This window comes from Sardina pilchardus, chromosome 5 (genome assembly GCF_963854185.1).
Source record: "Sardina pilchardus chromosome 5, fSarPil1.1, whole genome shotgun sequence".
Lineage (NCBI taxonomy): Eukaryota > Metazoa > Chordata > Actinopteri > Clupeiformes > Clupeidae > Sardina > Sardina pilchardus.
The window spans coordinates 21,737,081-21,757,080 of NC_084998.1; the positions used below are offsets into that span (position 1 = coordinate 21,737,081).

At 48.0% G+C, this 20,000-nt stretch overlaps 1 protein-coding gene across 1 annotated transcript in view; it reads left to right on the plus strand.

Moving 5' to 3' along the window:
• The window catches only part of efnb3a (ephrin-B3a), a 34,013-nt gene extending 20,931 nt beyond the window's left edge, over positions 1-13,082 (plus strand). The window contains exons 4-6 of the mRNA XM_062536911.1: positions 8,070-8,162; positions 9,248-9,304; positions 9,844-13,082. Coding sequence (XP_062392895.1) covers positions 8,070-8,162; positions 9,248-9,304; positions 9,844-10,313 — 620 coding nt within the window. The 3' untranslated portion in view covers positions 10,314-13,082. The remainder of the gene's footprint in view (positions 1-8,069; positions 8,163-9,247; positions 9,305-9,843) is intronic.
• Positions 13,083-20,000: the final 6,918 nt, after the last annotated feature.

A 20,000-nucleotide genomic window follows, 5' to 3' on the forward strand; every position in this document is an offset into this window, starting at 1 on the left:
ACACTGTGCTCCGAACAGTGAAAGCCTATTCACTCCTTAACATATTCCCGCACCGGCACTCTCCGACTCACAACACATACACTCACACGCTCATTGCTCTACGAACACAGTCCATTACAACGCAAACATACTCAAGGCACAATACCTCTAATACCTTCCGATAGGCCTGCTGGGCACATTCGCGGACACACACTTACACCCACAAGACTCCCACGGCGGCATTTCAGTGCCCCATGCCAGCGTTGGCATTGTCCACGCAGTGGGATCTGTATTTCATGCCAGCAGCTTTAGCTCTCTCCATGGCGTCCGGCCGCCGGAGCCAAATCGTAACAGTCGTTTAAAAATGCAGCACAATCTGCGAATGGGAGAGTGTGGGGGTGGGAGGGGGGGTCGTGCGGTCTCCACGGGGGCGGGGGGGCGGAGGGGGTGAGCGGCGGTGCTCCCTTGGTCATGGTTTAAAACCCGACACAGACATCTCACGAAAAGGGCGAAAGTCTGCACTGCCAAGGCATGCTGCCGCAGCGCGGTGGAAATGTCACTGCGGGGGGGGGGGGGAGAGAAAACGTGCCGAGAAGCCGCGCCGCTGCCGCACTCTCCGGGAAGTCCGTCCCGAGATTTATTATCACCGGGAATCCATTACCTGCTTCGCCCCTAAGTACCCCTCTCATTAGTTTAATTTGATCTGGCGATTGTGGCCCCCCGTTTTTGTCTCCGTGTTTTATTCTCGCTCTGCCGTTTCCTCCTGTTTGAACTCACCCCTGTCATCAGGCCTTCCGTCATTAGCGACACGCGCTTGATATGTGTCATTAAACGGCTAATTGCGATCATTACGAGCAAGGATTTAAAAAAAAAGGGAAGCCTGCTAGCCCTACTGCTGCTACTGCTGCGGCTGCTGCTAGTCTTGGAGTTGGGGAGTGCACATAGCCATCCACCCGCATCTAAGCCATATGGGCATCGGGCGGAGAAGTGCGCGGAGCAACTGGCCTCTCGGAAGGCTCGTCGCTTGCCCGCCCGCTCGCTCGGAGAGCTAGAGAGACTCAGCCGCTCGCTGAGAGGCTCTCGGAGCAAAACGCCAGTGCTAATTGAGATGTTCTCTAATCAGAGTTAAATGAACGCACAGCTACCAGGCTGGCTTGTAGGCAGGCCCCAGTTCAGTGAGAGAGAGAGGGAGGGAAAGAGAGCCTATTAGCACAGATGAGTTGTGAGACATTTTGACGGCTAATGGAGACGCTGGAAAAATAGAGCAGACAGCATCCTGTGCACACACACACACACACACACATACACACACACAGAGACACGCACACATAATTGTGCACCTCCACTTCCATAAACGCACAAGCACCAAATTAATATGTGGTTTGTGGAGACATAACTTCCTCCCCAAATGGAGTAAATCTCTCTCTCTCTCTCTTCTCTCTCTCTCTTTACTTTATTCTCCTCTGCCTCCGCTCACACTGTCTGCCTTTCCCTCTCTGCGTTGCATTCCTCCCCCCTCCCTCTCTCTCTCTCCCTCTCTCTCCCTCTCTCCCTCTCTCCCTGTCTTCCTCTTCCTCTTCCCTATGGCTGCACGCTGACTCAGTTGTCAGAGGGAGTTATTGCGGCTGGGTGCTCCTCTATAATGTGTCTTTATTTTGCTCTTTGTGAAATGGGGTTGCGTAGTGGGGGTGGGGCCTTTTTTTTCTTCTCCTCCTCTTTCTCTCTTCCTTCCTTCTTTTCTTTCTTTCTTCTTTCTTTCCTTCTTTTTTTTTTTTGGATGTACTCGAGGGGGAGATGAGGCCTTGCCGATGCTGTACTCTGTCTCTCAAAGCGCAAGCGTGTCATTCTACTTGAGTGACAGTGCAGGCATGCGTCTTGGATGAGAGTATTAATGCATGATGGTGCTGTTGATCACACACACACACACATACACACGCTCGTTTATGTGTGAGAGTCTGTTCCCGAGCGATGTGTGTGGATCTGTGACTGTGAGAAATTTGAATAACTGTCATGAGTCGTTTAGTCATTTTCTGTAAGGAATCAGCCCGTATAAAGGGCAGATGACTGCGTGCCGCCGACCCATTGTGTAATAATGAACAGACGGACCTCCGAAACGAAGTGGAATTAGGCGAGAGAGCGAGCGCTCGTCGTTAGTGTTTGTGCTTGTGTTTGTGTTGAGACAGAGGCGGGCTTGTAGAGACAGAACAAACGGCAGCAGCCTGGGTGGCCTGAGCTCAGGTCCGCTGTTGTTTTGTGTGTGGCACGGGAGCAGGTGTGGCGTCGGACAGGTGTTGCTGCTGCTGGCAGTGGAACAGGAGAGGGAGGGAGGAATGTGTGTGTGTGTGTGTGTGTGTGTGTGTGAGAGAGAGGAAGGGAAGAGGAAGGAGTGAGAGAGGGAGTGGTGCTCGTTGAGTGGAAGGCCTGTCCACGCACACACACACACGTACACACACACACACACATACATACACACACATGCACGCCTGCACACACACACACACACACTCTCCTGTGTCTCTGTGTTCCCTCGTTCAGCTCCCTCACGCCTCGTCTCCGCAGTCCCCGCTGGTTTTATCTCTCTCCGATGCGTCGCTCCCAACCCGAGCTGACAAGAACATGACCCAGAAAAACCTTTCTGATTTCAGGCTCAGATTGTGTCTCTTAGTCTCCTTCTCTTCCCACTTTTTCATCCTCTTTTTTTCTTGTTTTTGTCTTCTCCCTTACTTCTTTCTCTTCCTCCCCTCTTCCTCTCTCTCTCTCTCTCTTTCACTCCCGCTCTCTCCTCTCTTCCCCTGCATTACACATTTGCCGTTGCTTAATTTAGACTTCTCTCTCTGCCGATTCCTCTCGCTTGCACTCCCTCTGTTTTGCACTCCTCTCTCTCTCTCTCTCTCTCTCTCTCTCTCCTTCCTCCATCTCCACCTACCCTTGTCTTCCTCTCTCCCTGGTTCCCTGCTGCCGCGGACTCTTTGCTGATGTTCTTCCTCTGCTGTCTGTGTCAGATGATCTTATTGAGCAAAAACTCTCAAACAGTGTTTCCGTGTGAGTGTCCTTATCGACAGGTTAACTACCGGTACTCACTCTTTGTCTTGTGTTTCAGCATGAATGTATTCATATGGGAGAGGGTTTGGCGAATGCAGAAAGGGAATATTTCACACACCTGGCTCTTGATGAATATCCCAGGAGAGCCCCTTCTTCAGCACACTGTATGACTATGTGGCTCCACGTTCTTAGACCAGTTATGTTGTCGGATAGTCAGTACCATATTTACGGGAATTTGGGAAAAAAGTCTGTGAATTTGAAACATCACATTTTAAGAGTTAGAGGTATGTAAGGGATAATGCATAGTCCAGTCACTCATTAAAAATTAGTCCCGACCTAACGGCTGGATTTTGTTGCCGTGTCGTTTTGACTCGGTGTTCTCGCTTAAGGGATAATGTATAGAACGCCGGTCATTATTGGGAAAATAATTCCCGACAGGGCGAACAGGACGCCGACACGGCAGCACATTATTTTCCCAATAATGACCGGCATTCCATACATTATCGAGAAATATCAGACCTCCGAACGTTGGGAAGGCCCATTCAAGTGAATGGAGCATTCTGCAGCATTTTGAGGAGCTGTGTAATAAGAAATATTGGATTTTTTTCTTTCTGAAAGTTGGGATGGCCCGTCCGATTTGATAGAACTTTATATAATAGTATGGGTGTAGAATAGTATAATAAACACATTTTTAAAAATGCTATTATACTGTTACGACAACTACTATACTATGATTACGGACTATTTATTTATTTATTTAAGGATAAGGGTGACACTTTATGATGCATTAGGTCGCATTGTTTGCATTAAAGAAGACATTTTTGGACATTTTTAATTGACCATAAATGCTTGATGCATTGTTTGATAAATTTAGGGACAGATTGGTAGTACACGTTTCTATAGTTGTTCAGGGACTTATGGTCATAAAGAGAAATATACAGTAGTTGGTGAAAAAATCTCTAAATGTTTAAACCTTACATATAGTGATGCAAATACCAATACAGGGATAGTACAAACAGTTGTAATGTTTAAGAAACATGAAAAACATTCCAAAAATACATAAAATTCTTATTTTGGTGTGTAACATAATTTAATGTAATTTAATTATGTAGTTGTATATGCAGTTATGCCGATTAATCGTCTTTTGTGTTCTAAAAAATTAAAAGCAATTGCTAGATTCTTTTTTTTACCTACATTTTACTTTTATTTGATCATTATCACATTTCATTATGAATGTTTTGGGGGGGGAAAGTAAAGAGAAAAAACAAGCTGAAAAGAAAAAGAAAGAAAGAAAGAAATTAATCTTTATTTAACATAGTTGAAGTCCGCTGGCTGACATTATCCTCTTACGCTTTAATATCTTGAGCACACAAACAAACGCCGGCCTTTGACATTTTAAATGAGGTTAAAGCGGAGGTGAGCGCCTCTCTCTGGAAGGTTGACCTCGGGCCTACAAACCCACCCCCCACCCCCCACTCTCTGCAATCAGATTTCTCACAGGTGCCAGCCACAGAAGGCCGGGGCTGGGGGGACGGTCGGAGATTCTCTCTTAAGCCCTTTCCAGCGGTCACGTGGGTGCGGATCGCTGAGCGTAACCCGATTGCAGGCCACCTCGGGGGGTCTTGGGAGAAGCACACACTCTGGCTGCACTCTGCACTCTTTCACAGTGACTACCATCCTGCCTGCCTGCCAGCCTCCCAGCCTGCCTGCCTGCCTGCCTGCCTGAGAGATGGGCTCTGACATCAACATGTAATAGAGTAATGTTCCCCTCAGTCTAAATAGAATATTGAAAAAAGAAAAAAAGAAAGATTTTCTGGATGCCGTCCTACTAAGTGAGCCAGGCCCCTTGATTTGGCTGCGCTTTCCAAACAGAGCAAACCCCCGTGGCCATATTTGACCAAAAATCCAATGCGTTGCCGCTGCGCACCATTTGCAGGACCACCTACAGTGCACCCCCTCACACACACACACACACACACACACACACACACACACACACTTCATTTTATAATGGACATTGCCCATTGACTTTCTGCACACTCACTCACCCGTCCACTAGCTCGCTCGCTACTGCCCCCTGTGGGTGCTGCTTACATGTGTGGAGCGCTAAGAGTGCTAACTGTCCCGGTCTGCAGCCACCATCGCAGTCCCTCTGCTCTCTCGCTCTTCCCTTCCCCTCTCTCTCTCTCTCTCTCCCTTCCCCTGGACCCTGGGGCTGTCGACGTCAGCAGAGCACCGTGTGTGTGTGTGTGTGTGTGTATGTGTGTGTGTGTGTGTGTGTGTGTGTGTGTGTGCGCTGAGCTGAGCCAGAGTGGCATGGAGGTTTCTGCGCAACAAACAGATTTTCTAATTCCTCCGGGGTTAGATGGTTGGCATAGTTTAGCCCTTCATTTGTTGAGGGTTAAGCCCATCTTTTCGAGAGGCCTTGCGTCTATCCGTGGCTAGCGCGGGTCAATCCGTTTCGCTATGCCTCTCCCTTTCTCTCTCTCTCTCTCTCTCTCTATGTCTCTTTCCCCCGTCTCTTGGGGTGGACGTTTTCGGGCCACGCGATGGGGTCTAAGTGGGTCACTAAAGGGGTCGTTTAAGGATGTCCCAGAACGCAGAGGACCGCCCCACCCCCACCCCACCCTCTGGACTCGCACGGCTAATGGCTGCACGGGTCAGTGCCCTCTCTTGTTTTAGGATTTTTTTTTTTTTTTTTTTGCACATGAACAGTTTTGTGTCTGTCTCTCCGCCTGGTTTTTACCGGCAGTTCGGGATTCTTTTTTTTTTCTTTCCTCCTTTCTTTCGCCCTCGCTCTCCCCATCGCTGCGGATCATCGTCTCAATTACTTAATCCTCCACTGCTCGCGCTTCCTCCGTCCCCCTCCGTCCAGCCCCAAATTCGACGTCTCCTCAGTCAGCCCACTTTTTCCCTTGTCGTCCCGCCGCGTCCGTGTCCGTCCGCTTTTGTCTCATGTCAGAAGAGCTGAAACTTTTTTTCGTGTGATAAGTCCGTCCACTGCTTTCTTGTAAGCCCGTCGGTAATAAACGTGTCCTTCTTATCTGCTCGACACACACAATTCCTCCTCCCCCTGCTCTGCATTCACTAGACTTACCTTTTCCTTTTTCCTTCTTCTCTGGGAGAGTGATGCTGCAGTGGCCAACTTTTGACAAGTTGGTGACAACTGATGATGTAAGATCTCTAGATACTTTTTTTGTTTGCCTCGTATCAGTGGGGAAAATGGCCAAACACTGTCTGGCAACACTGCTAAAGAAATTGCTCTATCTGTGTATCATAACTTTACTGTTTATCTTCCACTTCCAGACATACCCCCCCCCCCCTTTTTTTAATACTTCTTTCCCCTGAGGTGCGTTCAATTTTGGCAAACAGTGGCGATCTTTTGTGGTGAACATGTTTTCTTTGAACAGTTACATTTGAACGATTTGGTGTTAACATTCCATTCTGACAGTAATTGCATTGTTGCGTTCGTCAAACTCACGTCCAGTTCCACTGTATGTTCGCGGATCACTACTGTACCTCCTCAGACCGTTTGCCATTGTAAGCAAACGTTCGCGAAAAAACTCAAGGCTAACGGAATACTGTTTGCAAGCGTTCGTAAAACGTTTGCCCATGTTGGTGAACTTGAGCGCACCTCTGGTCTGCCTCTTGCTCCCTCTGCTCCAGCCCTCCTCCATGGGATGGGGGGAGACGTGCGGAGGAGGTGAGGTGTTGTGGAAACTCTGGTCTTTGCACTGCTGAGTAATCAGGAGCCCAGCGTCTGTAGATGCGTATCAGCAACACCGGGCCTTGCTGGACATCAGAGGGGCCTCTGAAAGGAGCTGTGGAGGTTTTTTGGGGCAATTGTGGAGGCCTGTAGCAGTAGCCTCGGTGCTGTTTTTTGGGGTGATTGGGAGGCCTGTAGCGGTAGCCTCGGTGCTGTTTTTTTGGGGTGATTGGGAGGCCTGTAGCGGTAGCCTCTGTGCTGTTTTTTTGGGGTGATTGGGAGGCCTGTAGCGGTAGCCTCGGCGCCCTGGTGCTTGCTCGGGGTTTCTTGTTCTTCTTCTTCCTCTTATTTTTTTCCCTCTAGGGTTTTGGCATTTTGTTTTGTGCCATTTTCTTTCCAAGGTTACACAGAACTCAGAGATATTTTTAGTTATTTGCTTTCTTTTCTTTGCTCTTTTGTTTTGTTCTCTTTTTTGGGGGGGGAGGTCTCCCACTGATTAGTGTTCCATTCTTATTTCCCTCAGTGATGTTCATCGTACTGTCAGCCTTCACTGTCATTTCTGTTTATTTGTTTGTATATGTGTGTGTTTGTGGTGTGGTTGGTTGATTGGAGATTGTTTTTGGCTTGGCTGTCAGGGCTATGGGGAGTGGGCCTGACCTGATTTCCCCTTCGTGAAGCTGAGTAGAGCCAGCTGTGGAATGAGGTTATGCCGTGTGTGTGTGTGTGTGTGTGAGAGAGAGAGAGAGAGAGAGAGTGTGTGTGTGTGTTTCCTCTGTGGAGGTGGTGTATTTGTGTGAACACACGTGTATGTGTGTGTGTGTGTGTGTGTGTGTGTCTGTTTTTTTGGGCAGGATGCAACATTCCTGTCTATAGCTCTGTGTACTGTATGCTGTATGTGTACGCGTTATGTGGTTTGTGTATGCGTATATAAGCGACATACAATATGTGTGTGTGTGTGTGTGTGTGTTTGCTCTGTAGAGGGGGTATGTTTGTGCGAACACACTGTTCGTGTGTGTGTGTGTGTGTTGGATTGGCTCTCATTTGACGAGATCTCCTCTGAGCAACCCGAAGTGAGCTGCAGAGCAGACAGTTTGAGACCGAGGGAGTGGATGCTGTTGCTGGGCACTGAATCACTGACACATTACAGTAAGGCGGAGCTGTGAGGGGATTAGTATAGGCAGAGACAGCTGGATCGGGGTGGATTTCCTTTTTTACAGCACTGTGTAACAAGAACAATAAGATTACAGCACTATACCTACAGGACATTAATTTTCATCCCTCTCTCTCACGCTCTCTCTCTCTCCCTCTCTCTTTCTCTCTCTCCTTTTCTGCCCCCCCTTAGCCACTTCGGATGGTTCGAGACAGGGTCTGGACAGCATGCGCGGGGGCGTATGTGTGACCAGAGGGATGAAGGTGGTACTGAAAGTAGGCCAGAGTGAGTAACCGGACCATCGCTGCTCAGCATCCAGCCTCATTCATCACATCCTCAGTGCATCCATATCTCCATGTATCCTCAATGCATCCACATGTCTATTTATCCTCAATGCATCTACATCTCGATTTATCTTTAGAGCTTATCTTTATTATTTTGTATCTATTTTTCATCCTAGTCATTGGACTGCACACAATTAAATAGTATGCAATTCAGAGTTCCCTGAAAATACTGGTTTAAGACAAATTATCTACAGTAGCTGTTGATACTAATGGACCTCTCCCTGTCAATGTCAGGCCTAAAATTCTGTGAAATATACTCACATTCATAATGCCTTTCCCTGAAACCATGTAATAATCTTAAGTACATACTGAGAAACCTTTATTTGCCAACTTGCTCCCTAAATTTTTCCCTAACATGTCGGCATGTGGTTATAACCCTTTAATTATCCCCGAATCCATCCCACATCCCTAAAAATTAAAGGTTTCTGTGTCATAGTGAAAATAGGCTAACTACCTCAATTATACTTGTCATTTACAGACTAAGCCCTCATAGTCAGTAATTAGTCTATTACTTGTAAAATTGACTCCCCATCCTTAGTTAAAAATAAATGCATTACAAGGGCTGCAACTAATGATTATAATTCATAATTGATTAATCAATTGTTTGATCAATTAATTGATTAGTTGTTTGTTCTATTCCTACTGTACGTCTATGTTTCATTCCGTTTACTGCGATAAAGCAGTAATTACACCAGCACAAAAAAATATACTTTCAAAAGCTGGAATCAGAGAGTTTTTTTTTTTTTTTAAACTCATTAACAATTGGTCGTACTAATTCATGTTTTTAAAATATTTGCCGAGATTAATTTAATAGTTGACAACTAATCAATTAATGGATAAACTGTTGGAGCCCTAATTACAGCCAAGATAATTTATGATATACAGTACAGTACTTGTAGCCAGTGGTAAAGCTTTGTAAAAACAATAGAGGTAATAGGTAAGTAGAGGATATAGATAGAAGTTATAAATAACGGTAGATTGTAGTGTGTGCGGACGTCTGACTGTCATGTTGTGTATTTCCGTTAGCTCCGTACGGCCTCCCGCCGAAACCTAAATCAGACCCAGCTCGGCCTAAGAACACAGGTAAGGCACATAGAGTCCAGGCCTCTTTCATCTCTTATGTTTAAGTGCATCCAGTCCATCCTCATCTCAGTGCAGTGTCCCTTTGAAGTGCCTTCTGTTGAACTGCTGTCCTCTTCCTCTCTTTCTCTCTCCATCTCTCGCTTTGTTCTTTCTCTTTCTGTGTATTTGATTGGAGTGGGTGAGCTTAGCTTTGTATTTTTGTATTGGTAGTACGTGCAATAGTGTTGTGCTACCCGCACCGTAAACACAAATACTGTGTGTTGGATAATGTTTATTTTTTTTTTAAAAAAACGCTTATTATTTATAGTGGTGAAGGTTTCTCTGTTTGCCTCTGTCTTTGTCTCCCTGTTGCTTTTCCTCTTGCTGTCTATTTCTCTCTCTCTCTCTCTTTCTTTCTCCCTCTCTCTCTCTCTCTCTCTCTCTCTTTGTCCCACTCCTCCTCTTCACCATTTCTCTCTCTCTCTCTTTCTATCTTTCTCTCTCTCTCTCTCTCTCTCTCTCCCACTCCTCCTCTTCACCGTTTCTCTCTCTCCCGGTAGACACTGGGGACAGCACGGCGTCGAAGGGGACGGACGGCGAGGGCGACAAGGGCGCCAGCGGCGGCGGCGGCTCCATGGCGGCCACCAACATCGCCCTGATCGCCGGCGGCGTGGGCGGCGGCGCCTTCCTGCTCCTGGTGACGGCGGTGATCGCCGCGCTGTGCTACCGGCGGCGGCGGGCCAAGCACTCGGAGACCCACCACCCGGCGCTCTCGCTCTCCTCGCTCACGCCCAAGCGCGGCAGCACCAGCGCGGCCGGCACCACGGCCGGAGGCGGCCCGGGCTCCGGCGGCGGCGGCGGCGGCAACAACAACGGCTCGGAGCCCAGCGACATCATCATCCCGCTGCGGACTTCCGACTCGGCGTACTGCCCGCACTACGAGAAGGTGAGCGGGGACTACGGGCACCCCGTCTACATCGTGCAGGAGATGCCCCCCCAGAGCCCCGCCAACATCTACTACAAAGTATGAGGAGAACGAGGCGCCGGCCCACACACAAACAAACAAACAAACAAACAAACAAACAAGATGATATGAAAGACAGAGACTTTGCCGTGCTACGCTACTGTGGTCTCGTACTGAGACCTATTCCCCCTGCCCCCCACCCCTCAACTTTCCACACCTCGCCTTGCCTCTCTCCCTCTCTCTGACACACACACACACACACACACACACACACACACACAGCTCTAACTCCAAGACTCATGAACTTGTAGCTTCCCCCAAAACCTAATCTCTCTCACGGCGCTCCTGGTGCTCCCATCCCACTCCAGCCTCCTACGACGACCCCGATGCCAACGTGGCGCTGCCCACCCCTCGCATGCCCACAGAGGGCACACCGCGCCGACGGGAAACAGTGGGCACCACCAGCGTGGCGGACTTAACCAGAGCGGGGATGTCGTCGTGCTTCTTGTTTTTTTTCTTATCGCTACTCTTTTTCACTCCTTCTGGGGTGGACCTAGAAGTGTAGGAGAGGCCCTGGACTCTTTAGGCCTCGCTACTGGTTACACAAGGTGTTTTATGAAACAGTAGGGCTGCAGTGAATCAGATTTGAAAAATGTTTTAGAACAAAAAAAAATGTTGTGTGTGTGTGTGGGTGTATGTGTGTGGTTGTTTATGTGTGAGTTTGTACCCGTGTGCTTGTGTGTCTGTGTTTTTTTCTGGAAAGGGTGTTTGTTGGATGTGTATGTGTGTGTGCGTGTGTGTGTGTGGGTGGTTTTGTTGTAAATGAGGAAGAAAAAAAGAACCAAACCACAAAAACAAGCTTTAGTCGAAAGCAAGATTACATTTCCTTTTTCAGATCACTGTCAGCATTTATAGATGATATATATACAGTATAATATAATTACCTTGTAAAGCTTCTAACTTCTTCCATCATGTTGTTTTGTTGATTTGTTTGTTTATTTTAACTCAGTTGTCAATGATGTGTTTGTTGTGTTGTTGCTCTACTTGTTTTGAGAACTAGAGGCCCAGCCATAACTCCCCTTGGTGCTGTTATTTATTTCTGTCGTTTTGTTTGTAACAAAAAAAATTGAAGGCTTTGTCCTCTATTTGTCTGGCTTCATCACTACCACTTCTACTTCAGGATGCCTTCCCTTTGGATTCTTGTTTCGCCGGAGGAAAAAAAAAGAAAGAAAGAAAAGAAAGATAGAATGGAGTCGCAGGAAACTTGAACAGAGGATGGGTCAAACAAAAAAAGATGACTTGGAGGACGAATCAGAAGCCAACCGTGTGTTTGATTACAGTGGAGAACTCAGACGAAATGACAGCGGGGAGGCTCTGGGGGTCTCCAGAGGTCCCCATGGAAAAAAAAGGCCACTGGTGAACAACACACGCACACACACACACACACACTCAGACACGCACTCAGCCACAGGAGTCCATACATCCAAATCATTTATTGATTTCTCTCACTCGAACTTTTGGTCTTGGTCTGTTTTTGAAAATAAAACCACAAATCCTAGCACAAGCACAAAAGAAACAGCACTATGCCACTGTCATTTCCTGTCGGAGGACTGTTTTGAGGCCCTCATGGTTCATATCCATACATGTATGTGTACTCTGCAGACATTTTTGTTTGTTTTTTTAAAAAAGAGGGACTCTGTGTTGGCTTTGTGTTCCGCTGGATGACGGGTGAGAGGCGATGACGAGCATTTGAAGAGAACATCTTTCACCAACTAAAAATCTTTCTTACCCCTCCCACCCAACCCTTTAATCAACAAGAAAGGAGAAAATGAAAAGCAAACAACGAACGACTAAAAATACGACTCTCGGGGGGGCAACGTTCTCCGTTGCTCCGTGTCATTCCGGTCAAGTCTGTTCCGCTGCACAAGGGAATACCAGCCGCTCCGAACAACAAGCGTTACGCTCCGCAAACATCTTCTCATCACGCCAGACATCTCCACGTCCTCGCCGATCACCACATCTCACAGCCGCTTAGTGCTGCGTTGACAGCAGATGTCGGCACGAGGTGGACATGGCACATGCATGTGAATGTGTGTGTGTGTGTGTGCGCGCGTGTGTGTATGTGGGACTCACAGCTCAGTGTACTCAGCGTTTCTCTACCTCTGTGTCCATGCAGAGAGGCAACACACACAACTCAGCCTTTCACGAAATAACTAATAATCCTAAAAAGTAACAATATGTTTGTATTTTTTAAAAGATCACCGTGAGCAAACTGGACACTGCAGTTCAAAACCCTAGTACTGTAGAAGGAACCAGAAGGCTATTACATTGACACTTTGTATTGTATTGTAAATTGTTCTTTTCTTCATGGTATATATTTTTTTTTCATGAGGATGTTTTTTCTTGCTCTTTCTCTCTGTCTTTCCATCACCTGATAACTCTCTCCACTCACTTTTGTGCCAAGAGCTGTGTTTTAAATGGAGACGGAGGGGCCTGTATCATGTTGTTTTTATTTTATTTTATTTGATTATAATTATTATTATTATTATTACTACTATCATTTTCCTACTGGTGTTAGGCAGGCAAGATGCTGGTGAGACCCGGTTCAGAGTCGAGGAGACCGCAGAAAGCGACCTAACGCAGTCGTGACGGGACTGACTTCCCAGAGACGGACCTTGATGAGTTGAGACAGGCGCTCCGGACTGGCTTAGGCAGACAGAGTGCTGCCTACAGCGAGAGCCGAAGCTGGGGGGGGGGGTACGAGACTGCTCAGTGCAGTCTACAGTGGATGAAATGGGACGACTAGCGGGCTTTAGCATGTGCACTTAGCGTCAGGAGGACCTATGGGGTGGGTTGGATGTGCGGGGGGGGGGGGGGTTATTTGATGAAGTTAAATATGCACTACATAACAAAACTGATACTACTGTTAGAAAGCACTTGTTAAGTTTTATTAGGTGACGGGGGAGGGGTTCTTAATGCCTGTCTTGGGCCTTAGTGGCTTCGGGGTTTGCCGTCATGCCAAACGGCGTCTTTGATTCCAGACGCCACTTCCAGTATCAGTCATTTGAGGGCTGTAATCAGCTGATAATTTGACTGGAGTCTGGAGCGCACTGAGCTGCAGAGTTGGCTGGGAGTTGTTTCTCGCGGAGACAGACGAGTGGTGAAATGGGGACTGCATGTAGGTGGGGACGATTACAGCTTTAACCGCTCTCGAGATTTCCAAACCAGCTCGAGAGCCCGGTGAAGGCGAGGCTTAAAAAGGAGGATTGGGAATCTTTTAGCCGAAAGTACGGAGACGTGCAGAAGTGAGGGGGGCGGGTGTTAGACGACGAGTCTGTTGGCCGAACTCTCTTAGTCGTTTCTAAAGCTGTTTCTTGACAGCGATTTCAGCCCAGCCGTCTACAGACTGAAGTATAGCCATTTCAATCACGTTTTGGTTAGACTACGTTCGGAAACTCCCGCAATGGCTTCAGCCTTTTTGGCACGCGAGACTCACCATCCATCTCCAGGCAGCAGTTTGGGGTCGTGGTAGCGAGGGGTCAGGCAGGTCAAGAGGACAGATGGACCAGCGTGTGTGGGGTTCATGCGGGCTTGTGTGGTGGGGCGTCTGGCCTAGATAGACAGCTCCATCGCTCTCCTCTCGTAGCTGGACATAGTTGACATACAGGAGGCTCCCGCAGACTGGACGTTGACTCGACGGCTTAACTGTACAGGCTACCAGGCTAGACTTCTGCACGACTTTAAGGCCAAGTGCGGGACGCAGGGGGACCATCGAGAGAGAAAGTGTGTGTGTGTGTGTGTGTGTGTGTGTGTGTGTGTGTGTGTGTGTGTGTGTGTGTGTGTGTGTGTGTGTGTGTGTGCGTGTGCGTGAGTGTGTGTGTTAACGGACGGAGAGCGAAGGTTTGGGTCCGACGCGTTATCAGTGGGTCGTGTTACCTCCTGGGCTCCTCCCCTCTTCTCTGTCCCATCCCAGAATCACCCCCCACCCCACCCCACCCCCTTCAAAATAAAAGTACATTCCAGCTATGGAAGAACGTTTGACATAAAAAATTAATACTGTTGCAATAAAACCTGGCTCCTGTGTGGTTTATTCAGATCAAAACAACAGTGTGTGTGTGTGTGTGTGTGAGACTGGGCTCTATTAGAGAGGCCTTGCTTGTCTCACATGATTGCACTTTCTCTCTCTCTCTCTCTCCCTCTCTCCTTCCCTCTCTCTCTCTCCTTGTTCCCAGGCCTCTTTCTCTCTATTGTTTTTCAGTAGACGGTTTGGTCAGGGTTGGTTGCAGCTCTGCTGTAAGTACAGGCTGACATCATTGGCATTTTAATTGTGTGATCACTGCCTCTCAGTTTCTCTTTCTTCTTGTAGCTCTCACCATGTCTCTCTTCTCTCTGTTCCCTCCTTTTTTCTCTCCTCTCCTTTCTTCATTTCACTTTGCTTCTGCTTTCCTTATACTTGCCTTCTCTCTATCCCCCTCTCTCTCTCTCTTTCTCACGTTGTCTCTTTCTCTCTCCTTCTCTCCTCACTGTGGCCTCTGGCTTTTCTCCCTGTCAACAGTTGGCGTCTAGCTCCGTGTCAAACCTGAAGCCCAAATCAGATGGACAGTTTGACAGGGACAGTGAAATCTTTGCTGAGGAACAACTCAGATGACCCCCTTAACACAGACACACACACACACACACACACACACTCACAGCCTCCATACCCCCCCCCCCCCCAAAAAAAAAAAAAAAAACCCAGCACCAGCCGTTAGCCTTGGAATCTGCAGTGAATTTATAGTTTCCCTCTTTTCTCTTTTTGTCTCTATCCTCCCACCTCCCTTCATTTGTTTACCTGTTGGTGGGAAGGGGCGTGTGATTGGTGGGGATAGAGAGGAAAGATAGAGATGGACACTATGTTGATGGAGAGAGAGAGAGAGAGAGAGAGAGAGAGAGAGAGCGAGTGGAGATGGGAGGTAGAAAGAGAGAGTGGAGATAGAGCTGTTTCTCCAGTCTAATAATACCCAGCAGTCAGCAGCTGTTTGACGCCTCCCCGTCGTGGCAGCCTGAGAAGGGGGGGTGGTGGAGGTGGTGGGGGGGGGGGGGGTGGTCTACGGAGCTCAGCGACGCGTCAAGCGCCCGTCAAACACCGCGCATCTGCCACGCGCTCACCAACACGACAGGTGGACCCGCTCACAGCGCCAGGGGGATGGGGAGACGAGAGGTAAGGGAGAAAGAGAGAGAGAGAGAGAGAGAGAGAAAAAAAAGAAAAAAACACGGCTCCACCAACAGCTTTATTTATCTCTCCGAGGTGACAGGAGAGGAGAGAATGAGTCCTGGTAGTCTCGTCTACCTCTCGGGCTGAACGCAGCGCTGACGCACCTCCACCTGAAAGGATGAGAGTCGAGGGAGAAGGACGAGAGAGGTCTGATGATCACTCATCACAAAAGCCCTCAGGTTTGGCATGGGGGGGGGGGGGGGGGGTAATGAAATGATTTCTCTGACTGTGAGTGATAATCATTCACATGATAAGGGAAGAATGTGATCAATCAAAGTGTTTTTTTGTCAGAAAGAGGCTACATCAATGGCCTCCTGTTCTCACAGACACAGTTAAAAGATAAAGAGTGTTTCCCAGTACTAACTAGAAAAGCAATCTGAGAGCGCAGACCTCCGCCAAGCGAAAACATATCCGCCTCCTGGATCCAGATGGTGATACGGATCCCTCCCAAATTTAATGGTTTCCACCTTGGGTCATTTCAGACCTTCCCTGAAAATATCATTGAAATCCATTTATAACTTTTTGAGTTATCTTGCTAACAAACAAACAAATCCCGATGAAAACATAACCTCCTTGGTGGAGATGTACTGTAAGTTGTTATATGATGCATACAGTATATTGCATATATTACGTTGACTACATCAGCTATGTAAAAAGTCATACACGTATTATGTTGTGTATTTTTTTTCCTTTTTATTTAGTTTGGCTTTCTACAGAAATAATAAACTTTGTAATTTGTTGAATACCTATAAAATGACACCAGCCAGTAACTGTTAGCTCACCACATAACCCTTAACCATAAAAATAGCCTCTCGCAAAATATAAATCTTACAAATCACTTGGAAAAAATCCAAGCCTTAAAGATGTCTTTTTTACCATCAACATTATGAGTTTATACTTTGTTTTCAAAAAATGGGCCGTTGAAAAAGTAGGGCCATTATTATTTCTGGCACATAGTCAACCACCACATGTAAGGATGTGACCACTTCACTAAGACTTACAGACACACACACACACAGTAAGAGAGTCACAAACGCATACAGTGGCATCACTCTTGTGACAGAATGAGATTTTTGATCTTGTCAGGATTATCCCTCATCTGTTTTCTAGGTCAGCATTCCATCAGTGTAGCATACTGCCTCAGAGGCGTAGGTCACACACACACACACACACACTCACAAACATCCTCGCAAAAGATTAGCATCCTCTCTGAGAGCGAGCGAGCGCGAGAGACGAGAGTCCCGAACGAGTGTGTCTGCGCAATAACAATGGCTTTTAATTATCTCCTCCTCTCTCACTCACCAGCACAAAACGCGCTAATTTCCATAACAACAAGCAGTCGCGCACAACAAGCACACTCTCAACCAGCGCTGACAATGATTCATAACTGTCTCTCTCTCTCCCTCTCTCTCTCTCTCTCTCTCTCTCTCCCTCTCTCTCTCTCTCTCTCCCTCTCTCATCACGTAGACTTAAATAAATGCATACATATACAGTCTTGGCTCGCTGTAAGCCGCTCCATCAGTGGTCAGTAATGCCATTTCCATAAAGTGCCCCCGGATCCCACGCCGGGCCTATTATGATTATGTGATCATTATCATCTATCATGCTAGCCGCCTACACCCACCCCCACAAAAACAACGAAATCAGTTGGGCAAAGCTGACACTCACCCCCCAACCCGCCCAACACACGGACACACACACACACACACACACACGCACACGCCTTTTCTTTAGCTTGGACCAAAGGATGGGATTTTCGATGTGAATGAACTTCACCCCCGGCCAAGCCCCCCGCCTCATTCTCTCCTTTATTGTGGTTGTGGTGACCTCTGACCCTGTCCCTTGTTGGAATGTGCGTGCTGGGAGGCGAGAGAAGGTCTTTGTGGGTCTTTCCCCCCCCCAACCCAAAAACAAAACCTGTCGGCTGTGGAACAAAAATCGCTAAAGGAAGCTAACCATGGACCCAGTCAGCCATGTCTGTGTGTGTGTGTGTGTGTGTGTGTGTGTGTGTGTGTGTGTGTGTGTGTCTGGATTTTCCTGTGCTTAGTTGAGTTTTTCATCATACACGTGAAACAAGCGCACTTTGTTTCGACTGGCGCACAGGTCCTAAATAATTTGTGCGTGCGTCTCCTTTCACGCTGGTCTGCCTTTTTAATGTAAATACCACCAAGGCGCAGCTGAGCTGAAGTCAAGTTTCTCATAGTCCTGGCTGGGGGCCTATCTGGACCACCCTCCCTCAAGCCCCACCACCCCCCCCCCCCCCCCTCTATCTCCCTGGGTGCCTCTCAACCTCTCTCCTCGATGCTCGGTCCTCCAGGCTCGTTCCCACTGATCAATAACTAACGCTGGATAGACTATCCCATTGTTGCCGCCCCATCATTCTTTATCTACTGTGGATCAGTGGGGACGAGGACCGAGGAAGGAAGGGAGGATGTATAAAAAGACGAATGAGAGTCACCCCCCATCTCTCCCTGCCCTCAGCCCTCCTCTCTGCCCTGTCCACTCGGCCCCCTCCACCACCCCCTCCACCCCCTCCACCCTCCCTGAGCGTGGGCCGTCCCCAGCGCCGGGCTCCCTGTTCCTGGCACCGCGGCGCTCTTCTGGTGCTCATTACTGTGGCTAAGCCAGGGAGGCCCCCCGCCTGCCAACGCACGCCTGCCCCGCTCACAATGGGGCCGCCGCACGCTCCGTGACCTTCCGTCGCTGGCCGCCATTCCGCGGCCGCCATTGTGCGCTGGCATCATTAGTGCTGCATTGGTGGCCAGCGAGAAGGGCTCCTGCTGCCACTCTGCTGCGGTGGCTAGTCCCTGGCAGACCCCCCACTCTCCCCCCGTGTGTGTGTGTGTGTGTGTGTGTGTGTGTGTGTGTTTGTGTGTGTGTGTGCGTGTGTGTGTGAGAGAGAGAGAGAGAGAGAGGGTTGTTCACACCCGTCCAGCAGAATACCACCTAAGACGTGCTCTGACCCTACTGGGCTTCTGAACAGATGTGCCCCATAGTACGAAAATCCTCCTCCTCCTTCTCCTCCTCCTCTGCCTCTTTCGCCCTCCAGAGCACAGACACCCCTTCCACACACACACACACACACACACTCTCTCTCTCTCTCTCTCTTTCTCTCTCTAAAGCCCCTAGCACAAACACACACATACATACATGAACAAGTGTCCACACCCACATACATGTACACATGCTTGCCCACCCACAAACACACACGCACACACATGCACACACGCGCACACACACACACACAGACACATGCACTGACATGTGGTGTCCACTTTCAGCCCCTCTCTCTGGATTTTGGCTTTTCAAAGAGCACCCCCCACCCCCAGCTGTCAGTGTGTCTGACTGTATCGGCTCAGCCAGGGCCAGGCACCACCACCTCCCCCTCATCACACACACACACACACACACACACACACACACACACACACACACTCACACATCCGCCCCAATCAGCTCTGTCTCTCAAAGGTCATCCTTTCCCAGAAGAGCACAACACCCCACCCCTTTAGCCAATAGCCAGCATTAGCAGTCTTTCCAGTGCAGGCTACTGCAGGCCTGTCTCACTTCATGAGAAACACACACACACACACACACACACACACACACACACACACACACACACACACACACACACACACACACACACACACACACACACACACACACACACACACACACACACACACACACATTCTCACAACCACCACCTTCTCTCTCTCTCTGTCTGTGTGAAAAAAATGGAATAATTATCCCCATAAATTCAAGTCTCATTATGGTTCAAGGGCTGAGTCAATTCTGACGACATCAGGAAAGCCTCAGGAACCGGGCTCAAAATGAGTGGCTAAACCATCTATAATTTCCCCATCATCTTAAACAAACATCACATTTTATCTGATAATAAAGAGAATCATTAAGGGAAATGGATAATTGATCTTCTTGCACAAATATATTTTAATGGGAAATTCTGCTAGAGAGTAAAATCGTAATTACACTCACATGAAACATTCATGAATCATTTAATTAAGTTGTTACGCATGATAAATATGTATAGAAATGTCAAACATTTAATTATACATATGAGCTATTTTGGTCTGTTGTAGCATTTTAAATATCGTGTCATGAAGAATTCATGTTTGTGTTCATTCTTATCTGTCATACATAGGCAAACAAATGGAGGACAACTTCAATCATGGTTGGATGGAGAATTATGGCACTCATCTAATGAACGCATTGGTGTCTACCAGTGCTGACAACTGGCCCGGTTTGGCTATGCTAGCAGCCAAGTCAATTACTGACAGCTGCTTCTCACAAAGTAGCGGATGTGTCATCATCATGGGCTAGCGATGTTAGTTTTCTGGCTTGGTTTCTCTCGGTGATATACCGACATCCATACTCACGATCCAGTGATCTTTTGAAACTGCCAAAATCAGGCCACCGTGGTCTTTTAGCGTTCTATTTTCCATACAAGTATGACGTTGTAGCCCACTGCACATATA